Raw genomic sequence first — 10,489 nt, 5'->3', positions numbered from 1 at the left:
TGTTTGGCGGACAGCATCTTCCTCTGGCCCTTCCCTGGACACCGCACCCCATGCACCTCACAGCTGACGTCCCTCAAGGAAACACTCTCCGAACCAGAGCCTCTCGTGCCGGACATCTGCCTGGACTACCTCTGGACCAACCACTCCCTCCCCCGAGCCTTCCTGACAGAGGGCCACGTGGAGTAGCAGTACCTCTACCTCGTGCTGTCACTGGCGGGAACTTTGCGCCGCATCAAGTACGACTTTTCAAATGATCACTTTTTTTTTTTTTTTTTTTTTTTTCCCATACTCGCCAAAGAGGCTCAGCCACTGAAAGCCCTCAAGATGGTGATAGTCGTGGACAGCAGCAACACTGCTGCTCTACATGGGAACTGTCCAGGTCAGTCCCGTCAACATCAGTGGGCTGCCCGCGTTCCGTTCTTCCTTGTTCAGGGGCTTCTCTGCCCTCACTATATCGCCGCACCTTCAGATTCCTATTGCCACACCTCTCCGAAGGTCTAGTCTGCTCCCGTTCAGCCGCCCGCCATTCTCTGCTAATGCCAAGTTTGACGCTGGGCTGTCGCCGGTGGTGTCGGAGAAGATGCACGCAGAGTCCTTCAGTGAGGATCCCGGTCTGCCGCTCTCCTGTGCCATTGTTGCTCTTAGAGACTCAACTGGCAGTGACATAACTCTTGAACATGCCAATGGAAACCTCTACAGAATAACCCTCCCAGAATTGACGTCATCACCACTTGTGAAGTGTTCCCTCGCTGCCCTCAAGTTTGGCTAACCGGATGCAGCACTCCAGTTGATCAACAAGTGGTATGCAACAAGGAACGCTCTGGTGTCAGGTGACTTTTCCCCACAGGGTGAATGCACGCTGTGTTCCAAGGTGGTGCTGTCCATGATCGGCTACGACATGGACAAGCTTGCCCTGACCTGCCCCGTGGATATTGCAGATTCTTGCAGTCCTTCACTGGCATCAAAGAAATTTTGAGCCCAGAAAGTGGTTCTGACAACGGCTGTGAGTACATCCTGTCCTCCCCTCCACACGGGGGACAGCCTCAGTGAGGTGCTGGGCTGCAGAAGGTGGGTGTGGTGCAGAAGCAGCAGGAAGGGAACACAGGGTTAATGCTCCTCTCTTTGTGTATCTGCCACCAATACATGTTGCCCTCCACCTTGTCTATGAAGATTTCAACCTCCTTGTTCCCTGCCTGAACCAGCTGACTGCAGACCTGAGAGCCTCACAGCACCTCCACCATTATGGAGAGACTTCCCAATGCTGTCCCCTCTGCAGGACCTCCTCCCTAAGTTCCATTAGCACAGAAGCCTGTCATCCCAGGCTATGTCAGCAGACAGCCTCCTCTATAACATCATGGAGGGTGCAGAGCCCAACCCTTTCCCCTGCATTCCACATGTCTGCACAACCGCCAAGAGTCTGGTGTTGTTATATTCAGTTGCAGCTGCAGATTGTCATTTGCAAGACAGTGCAATGGAGCCATTTTTTAACTGTATCAATCCAAACACTCAGAAGTCATTTGCTCTGACCCATCTCCCAGTCAGCAGTCTCCAAAATTGTGACGTCAGACCCAACATTCACCAATAAATTGTACTCGTAACAAATAAACTGTCTTACTGTGAGGGACATTCAGCTGTTGTGGCCAGGAGTGTTGCTGGTGCTGATGAACGGCCAGCACACGTGTCGCCTGTGGCCCCGGAACACTGGCCGGCCTCAGCCTGCCACCTCAAACACAGACCCAACCTTGTGACTCGGAGAGAATCCGCCGAGAAAAATGACTGTGGGAACAGCAAGAGGCTGAAGGATCCCTTCAACATGAAGGTGAGGTGTCACCCAGACCAGGACCTGGCACAGGAGGCCAAGAAGGCGCCACAGCTGTCCAAGGAGGACGAGGACGGCGCAGACCCTGGACACAGACATGCTGGCCCTCCTCTGGGTGGAAGACCAGTGAGTGTCAGAGGTTCCCCGTATGTTTTGTTCCTCAAAAGCCGTGACTGTCAACATTGTGCAGCGGCCAGAAGTGTCCGATCATGACTTTCTGGAGCAGCAGGAGCGACACCTCTATGCTCTCTGCACTAGGACTGTGGCGCTGCCTATTGGAAGGGGAATGTTTACACTGTGCACCTCTGCCCCAGTGATCACAGAAACCCTTCCAACACCCAAGCTCAACCTCTCAGGCAAGGCTCCCTAAGAGGCACAACCATTGACCTTTTCAACATTGAGGTGCCCCCAACATACTGGATTATCAAGTGCGGGGCCAAGAAGTGATGTGTGTGGGGCTCCTGCTGGGCTTGTCCGTGACCAGGAGAGGAACAATGGACATCCAGACCACCAAGCTCCTCAGCGTGCCTCAGGAGTGCCTCCTGCCACCCACCTCAACAAAATTAGACGTTCCTCATACGGTTCAGGTTCGTTGGCATCCTTTTGCAAGTCCATGGCTGGTGTACTGAACCCCATGCATGTGTATCTGCTTGGGAAGGTAAACTGATGTATTCTTAACACTTCTCTTTGCTTCCTCAGGTTGCTGCCACCCCAGGCGCCCCTCTGGTTTGCCAAGACACGGCACATAGTCACAAGGCAAAGGTCTTGATGCAGGAGATCGGTCTCCCTCCTGGCCCAGAAATGGAAAACTCCAATGATCGGGAGTCTTACTCGTTGGCGGCCGGACTCGCCCTCGGCCTTGTGATGCTGAGAAGGGGTGGAGAGGCGGCAGGATTCTCTGGCCCAAACATTGCCAGAGAGCTTTGCCATCACACTGAAGGGGGACACAAAAAGCCCCTGTCTGGCCCACACAGGGACTTTACAAGTGTCCCGCTGCCAGATAAAGGTTAGCTGTGTGTGTCGTGACTGGAAATCCTCACCACACCAATACTGGCCTGTATTTGTAAGTTATGTCAGTTTAAGAGTAATGATTTAGACTTAAGTTTGCTCTTACACTTATAAGCTACATTTGTAAACTAACATGAATCAGTAGTTTTGTAAATGTGGAGTGTAGTGATCCTGGTGCTGGGTGACATGAGTGGTGTGTGCAGTGTTGTGTTGGCCGCCTCCCCTCGTCTGTGTTTCCCTGCCTGTGACTTGAACGCCTTCAGGAGGAATCAGGACACCTCTCTTCTGGCCTCTCCTTCCATTTTCTTTTGCTGGAGCAGCGTCTGGCAGGCCTTTTTGTTCCTTGCCTTGAGCTGCCTCACTTGCTATAAAACAACAAATAAGCAGATACGTGACGCCAGGGAGCTTGGCCGGATTACTAAACATTTCGTCGCCAAGGTTCACATATTGGGCAAGGCTTTCGTAGGATTTTTTAGCATTTCCAGGGGTAGTTTTATGAGCCTGGTGGTAGTTTGGCCCTTCTTCTGTACCATGAATCCAAGAAACACTCATTGGAACCAGATTGATCCCCTCTTTGACCTGTAGAAACAGTTGATGTGAGAAGCCAAAGGGTCTTCTAATAGCAAGCCTTGCATCTGGCCCACAGGAAGGGGACTGTGTCACCATGGACGTCACTGCCCCGGGAGCCACCTCGGCCCTGGGCAGGATTTATTTCCGGAGCAACAACAAGGCCACTGCCGAGGGGATGGCTGCATCCAACACTCCGTACCTGCTGGACCAGGTGAGGACTGCTTGGTTCTGGCTGACCATATTTATAGATTGGGTAGGTTTTGAGAATGGACTGATGCCTCCTATACTTAAGGTAGGGTCCCTTAATAGAGAGAGTCCCGACATAGGCGACCCTGTGTGTAAGGCTGCTGGGCGCCATTATTGGCCCTTCCAGCACCGCGCCGACTTCAAAGCACGGTGTCTCGCGGGTCATTTACCATCGGTTATGACAGCAAGACACACACACTGCCATTGTGTGTGTCTTGCTGCCATAACCGCCCTCCCTTTGTACTGTGTATGGAGACCATTGTGAGAGAGGCTCAGCTACGTACAAGGACTGAAACAACCGTTCACCTCAGGTCCAGACATGATGAGGGAAGCTGTGGCCCTTATGGCCAAAACTATTGGCTGTGATCTCCCCCACAGGGCCCTAGCTGTTATAACAGACTCACAATGGATGTTTCACACTCATCAAGGCCACAGTCTAATAGACTGGACGTGTTACAAGAGTTTAATGAACAGAAGCTAGCTTTTGGTAAGCCATACGTAGCCTGTCTTGGTAAAACTCTAGAATCACACCCAGCGCACTCTAAAAGTTGACAAATTATTTGTTTATATTGTATTTGCTAATCATCAGTCTGTTAACCGTTTCCATTATTATTTCTCGTTTATGAGATTTTAAAATGCGGGTAAGTATTACTATTTCAGCGGTGATAGGCTAGGCTACTATTTGCTCATGTGAAGGCTCTTCAGCTAGGAACTCCTCTGGCTTGGGTTATAAGTCCATCTTTATTTAACAGCCTAATGTATAAGGCTGCATGGTCTTCATTTTCATGGGCACCAATGTCATTATAATATGTTGAAGACATTTTCCTACAGTATTCTCTAAACCTGTTTTGACCCTCAAGCAAAATGAAACACATTTACATGGCCTTAGTATTTTACTGTATTATTTTTTAATGAAAAATAAGTATTTCAATTAAATGAAATGAAATGTTATTGATCTCATTGATGACTTATCTTCACAATACCTTGGAATCACAAAGAACATGTTGCAACAACTACATCCTAGTGTGTGTGTGTGTGTGTGTGTGTGTGTGTTTGAGTGTGTGTGTAATTCAATACGGCCTGATCACGTGTTGGACTCGTCATCGCCAGCAGGAACCCTCCCGACGTGAGCATGTGCTCATTATCGTCAATCTCTGGGTACTGCCAGGACCTCACACACCACACACCCCATCACCCTTGCTCAAGGGGGGGACAGTAACCACTCCTATAGTCTTCCCAAAATGTCGAGTCCGTTCTGGTGGAGCACCGAAAGGGAATTTCCCTGATGCGGCGTTGCCAGATGTACTAGCAACAATTAAAGGCTCAGCAAGGAAGTGCAATTTATTTCCTCTCTCTCTCTCTCTCTCTCTCTCTCTCTCTCTCTCTCTCTCTCTCTCTCTCTCTCTCTCTCTCTCTCTCTCTCTCTCTCTCTCTCTCCAGAATGCACACTGGCGAGCAAAGCCAAGCAAGTATGCAGCTTATGGAATGCAGAAAATCTTATCACAGGTCGGGCACTCGTGGAAACAAGAGCATTCATAACAGATTTTTTTTAAAGAAACATAATCGTCGTGCAGTTGATGCTCTCAGTTTCGTAAGAAAAATCCTTAAATAATATCTCTCTCACACCCACACACACTCTTTGATCCTTGCACACACACACACACACACACATACGTCTTATATAACTCGAATGCAGCTCTGTTGAATAGTTGCCGTCTTTCACTATCGGCATCCAAAACATTTTGGAAACTGTGTCAACACTTGTGTCCCACGAGTGTACCTGTGTGTGTGTGTGTGTGTGTGTGTGTACCTATATGTGTGTGTGTGTGTGTGTGTGTGTGTATGTCGGGTTATCATAAGAATGGACCTCTCGTTTACCTGCGGATTAGCGCGGTCAATGTACCCTTGACCCAGCCTCAAAAATGGCAACATTGGAGAACAGAGCTGCCACATTTTGTGGTATTTATACAAGGTCATTGTTATCATTCCACTAGAACAATATTCAAAGCTCTCTATACATCCTCATTAGAAATTTATATAAATGCACTATTATGAAGATTCATTTAGAAGTAATCTAACAATAAGACAATAATTGTTGCTAGTACATCTGACAACGCCGCATCAGGGAAATTCCCTTTCAGCGCCCCACCAGAACGGACTCGACATTTTGGGAAGACTATAGTCAACCGAAAGAATCCGGCCTGAGCGGGGCTCAAACCACTGCCTGTTTGGCCGTGAAGCCTTGCAGCGCAGCGCTCTACCGATTGAGCTACTGGAGCAGTGTGTGTGTGTGTGTGTGTATTTACCTAGTTGTAGTTTTACAGGGCCTGGGCATTATGCTCGTGTGGTCCCGTCTCCGTGACTGCATTTATCCAACTTATCTTTAAAGCTTTGCACACTCCTCGCTGATACTGTATCCTCGCTCAGACTGTTCCAAACCTCTACATTTCTTTGCGGGAAGCTATACTTCTTTGTGTCTCTCAAGCATCTCCCCTTTCTCAATTTTTTACTGTGTCCTCTTGTATTTCTGCTTATGTTTCCTTCTGTTAGTAGCAGTTCTTCATTATCTACTTCATCTATTTTGTTTAATAATTTATAAATTTGGATTAGGTCTCCCCTTTCTCTTCTTTGTTCCAGTGTTGTTAAGTTCATTTCCTTTAATCTTTCCTCGTATATTAATCCCTCCAACTCTGGGACCATTTTTGATGCCATCCTCTGTATTCTTTCTAGTTTCTTTATATGCTTCTTCTTATGGGGGGACCACACTACCTCTGCATATTCTAATTTTGGTCTAATCATGGTAGTGACTAGCCTTCTCATCATGTCCTTGTCCATGTAGTTAAATGCTACTCCAATATTTCTCACCAAGTTATATGTGTCTCTAAAGATCCGATTTATATGACTCTCTGGTTGATTATCATCCCTCATCACTACTCCCAGATCTCTCTCTTCATGCACTTTTTTCAATGTTTCACCATTTCCCATTTTGTATATCCAGATTGGTCTTGTTTCACTTTTACCCATTTCCATAACATGACATTTTTTCACATTAAATTCCATCTCCCAATCCATACTCCATTTCCAAATTTTGTATAGGTCTTCTTGCAGTATTTCACAATCTTCTTTGTTTCTTATATGTTTTTGTAATTTAGCGTCATCAGCAAATAGGTTTATGTATCTATTAACTCCTTCAGCCATGTCATTTACTTATACCAGGAAGATTATCGGTGCTAATACTGAACCCTGTGGTACTCCACTTTCTACATTTCTCCATTCTGATTTTATGTCCTTGACCACAGTTCTCATCTCCTTCCCATTAGGTAGCTTGCCATCCATTTTTTCATATTTCCTTTCAATCCTCCTTTATTTTCCAGTTTCCATAATAGTCTTGTATGTGGAACTTTGTCGAAGGCCCTTTTCAAATCTCGATAAATACAATCAAGCCATCCATCCCTTTCCTGTGTTCTGTCTGTCACTCTTGAGTAAAAACTGAGTAAGTTTGTAACACATGATCGGCCCTTTTGAAATCCATATTGTTTGCTGGTAATTAACTTATGCTCTTCTAGAAATTTAGTCCACTGCTTCTTTATTATTTTCTCACATATTTTGCACAAAACACTTGTCAGGGATATGGGTCTGTAGTTTGAAGGTTCATCTTTCCTTCCACTTTTATATATGGGGACCACTTCAGCCCTTCTCCACTCATTGGGCACCGTGCCTGTTGCTACTGAGCATCTTATGACGTCGTATATTGGAACAATTAATTCATCTCTACATTTTTTTTAAATATACCCAGAAACTCCATCCGGTCCTACTGCTTTTCCCTCTTCTAGTTCTCCCAGCAATTTATGGATCTCTTCTTTGTTTACCATAATCTCTTCCATATGAACTTCTATTTTATTCTCTTGTGGCTCAATAAAGATTGTTTCTTTGGTAAAGACTTGCTGGAATTTTCTATTTAATAACTCTGCCATACCTTTAGGGTCATTGACTTCCACATTCCCGTCTCTCAGTCTTTCTATTGTTTCTTTCGGTTTAGTCTTCCCATTTATAAATCTGTAAAACAGCTTGGGCTGTTCTTTGCATTTTTCCACAATATCCTTCTCATATCCCTTTTCTTCTTCTTTCCTTATTTTCACATATTCATTTCTCGCCGTTCTGAAGTCTTCTTTGTTTCTTCCTTCTTTTTAGTCTTTTCCATGCTTTGTCCCTTTTTTCTTTAGCGTTTGCACATTTGGCATTAAACCAGTCCTTCCTACCCTTAACTTTGGGTCTGTATACGGGTATATATTTTTCGACACCAGTGTTATAGGCTTCCATAAAGATATCATACTTTTCTTGTACTTTATTTTTTCTCAGTAACTCATCCCATTCCTCCCCACCCCCACAATCTACCTCAAACTAAGAGAGGTGGAGGACGTTGGGAAAGGGCTATCCTGCTCACCCCAACCTCCCCATCCTGCCACTCCCTCACCCCAGCACCTTACTTACCCCCACAGTAACGTGGCCGCTAAACCAGACTCAGCGGCGTCACTTCAGTGTCTTGCCGTGCACTCTAGTCAATGAAGTCTCTGTGTGGTGGCGTAAACAAACCCTCGCTTGCTGTGTGTGTGTGTGTGGGCGTGGAAGCCGTGTGCAGTGGGCCTGTCTTGAGGCGGAGGAAAGTGTTGCCTACGGTCTTGGGGTGAATGTGTCAGGGTGAAGGAGGGAGTACTGGGCGGTGTGTTGGCGCGGCGTGGACCAGCTGACACGCTCACTGAATACAAAAGTGCTGAAGGGCAAAAGCAAAGGTGTTGGCTTGTTGTTGGTACAGGTTGTTGACTTGTACTGTACAGGAAAGGAACGGCTGACTGCCTCGCACTGCTCACTTCTCAGCCCCAATAGAGGGATCATTGGCAACTACAATTTTTTTACCCATTTATCCAAAAAACAAAATCTTGTGCTTCCATGTGGTGACTTGCCTGGCTCCAAGGCGTTATTCTGCACAGTAATGTTTTCCAGACATGGCGAGGAAATACCTCCAGACAGGAAGCGTGCTGGCTGGCCTGTGCTGCCGAGGACTCTTTGGATGACAGTGACCAGCCAGCGTGTTGGTGAAGACTCTCAGGCTGTTGGTCTTCAAGCAGAGCCTCAACATGCCTCGGCTCAACCTGAAAATCCTGTGAGTATTGCTGGAATTGTACACTAGTTTTACTAGTATATCGGAAAGTTTTTAATTGTGCACCGATATATTTACTAAAATTATAATAATCAGAGTTGAACTTACAATAGGGATGAATTGTTCATTAGAGTTTTACTATTATATTTGGAAGTTTTTAACTGTACACCGATATATTTACTAAAAACATACGTGACATTCAAAGCTGAACTTACATTAAGGCTGGGCATCCATTTGTGCTAGGGGGCTTCGTGGTGCAGTGGTTAGCACACTCGGCACACAACCGAGAGAGCCCGGGTTCGATTCCATGGTGGAGTTGAAAAATTTGGGCAGCTTTTCCGATACCCAACATAGCCCCTGTCCACCCAGTAGTGTAGCAGGTATTAATCGGGGGTTGTGTCCCGTCTCCTGGGGTCTGTTCCCTTCTCCTATAATTCCTTCCCCTTCTGCCTCTCTCTGGCATATGACCACAGATGTTGCACCCACTAAACCAAACTTTCCAACTGTTCACTTCACCTATAATTCCTTCCCCTTCTGCCTCTCTCTGGCATATGACCACAGATGTTGCACCCACTAAACCAAACTTTCCAACTGTTCCCTTCACTCATAATTCCTTCCCCTTCTGCCTCTCTCCGGCATATGACCACAGATGTTGCACCCACTAAACCAAACTTTCCAACTGTTCCCTTCACCTATAATTCCTTCCCCTTCTGCCTCTCTCCGGCATATGACCACAGATGTTGCACCCACTAAACCAAACTTTCCAACTGTTCCCTTCACCTATAATTCCTTCCCCTTCTGCCTCTCTCCGACATATGACCACAGATGTTGCACCCACTAAACCAAACTTTACAACTGTTTCCTTCTCCCATAATTCCTTCCCCTTCTGCCTCTCTCCGACATATGACCACAGATGCTGCACCCACTAAACCAAAATGTCCAACTGTTCCCTGCTCCACTAATTCATTCCCTTCTGTCCCTCTCTGGCATATGACCACAGATGTTGTGTCCCGTCTCCTGGGGTCTGTTCCCTTCTACCATAATTCCTTCCCCTGCTGTCCCTCTCCGGCATATGACCACAGATGTTGTGTCCCGTCTCCTGGGGTCTGTTCCCTTCTCCCATAATTCCTTCCCCTTCTGTCCCTCTCCGGCATATGACCACAGATGTTGTGTCCCGTCTCCTGGGGTCTGTTCCCTTCTCCCATAATTCCTTCCCCTTCTGTCCCTCTCCGGCATATGACCACAGATGTTGTGTCCCGTCTCCTGGGGTCTGTTCCCTTCTCCCATAATTCCTTCCCCTTCTGTCCCTCTCCGGCATATGACCACAGATGCTGCACCCACTAAGCCAAACTTTACAACTTTTCCTCCGGCCCATAATTTGAACACAGACTTCCTAGTCATTGACAGTGGGCCACATGTACTTACAGCTACTAAACCATTTTTTTCTAAATTAGTCCTTATAAAATTGTCACATTTTTTATAGCTGTCAGCTGCCAGCATCGTGCAAATTACTGGCATAAGTAGCAGTAATGTTGTCAAGTTCCTGCCATCCATAACTGGCAGCACCTTCTCCAGCGTCGTGGCACTCTTGTTCAGTACACTCACAATGCCTACGGAGGACACAGGCTGGAAATTAATAAAACAGGCATCACGCACTTACACTATGCAGTAAGCTACTATATTTATGA

The 10,489-nt window shown here is 46.7% G+C and overlaps 1 protein-coding gene and 1 long non-coding RNA gene across 2 annotated transcripts; one reads left to right on the top strand and one right to left on the bottom strand.

The window, feature by feature from the left end:
- The first annotated feature begins 264 nt into the window (after positions 1-264).
- LOC126990910 (anaphase-promoting complex subunit 1-like) lies at positions 265-8,793 on the top strand. The gene is made up of 4 exons (XM_050849551.1): positions 265-2,406; positions 2,519-2,825; positions 3,474-3,608; positions 8,645-8,793. Exons 1-4 carry the CDS (start codon positions 2,266-2,268, stop codon positions 8,713-8,715), a joined length of 654 nt encoding a protein of 217 aa, XP_050705508.1. The 5' UTR covers positions 265-2,265; the 3' UTR covers positions 8,716-8,793.
- LOC126990911 (uncharacterized) lies at positions 8,677-9,725 on the bottom strand. Its single transcript, XR_007744917.1, has 3 exons — positions 9,318-9,725; positions 9,017-9,229; positions 8,677-8,802 (listed from the first exon to the last, which is right to left on the bottom strand). It is a non-coding gene; the product is annotated as an uncharacterized LOC126990911 (long non-coding RNA).
- Between the last annotated feature and the right edge of the window lie 764 nt (positions 9,726-10,489).

Source organism: Eriocheir sinensis, unplaced genomic scaffold (assembly GCF_024679095.1).
Source record: "Eriocheir sinensis breed Jianghai 21 unplaced genomic scaffold, ASM2467909v1 Scaffold221, whole genome shotgun sequence".
In the NCBI taxonomy this organism is placed as follows: Eukaryota; Metazoa; Arthropoda; class Malacostraca; order Decapoda; family Varunidae; genus Eriocheir; species Eriocheir sinensis.
The sequence above is the reverse complement of the archived record's forward strand: the minus strand, read 5'-3'. Positions and strand labels throughout refer to the sequence as shown.

Excerpts from the sequence above, each read along its gene's own strand:
- LOC126990910 (XM_050849551.1), top strand. The coding sequence starts at position 2,266 with ATGTGTGTGGGGCTCCTGCTGGGCTTGTCCGTGACCAGGAGAGGAACA. Across the intron at positions 2,407-2,518 it reads ACGTTCCTCATACGGTTCAG|GTTGCTGCCACCCCAGGCGC; the intron begins GTTCGTTGGCAT and ends TTGCTTCCTCAG. Across the intron at positions 2,826-3,473 it reads TGTCCCGCTGCCAGATAAAG|GAAGGGGACTGTGTCACCAT; the intron begins GTTAGCTGTGTG and ends TCTGGCCCACAG.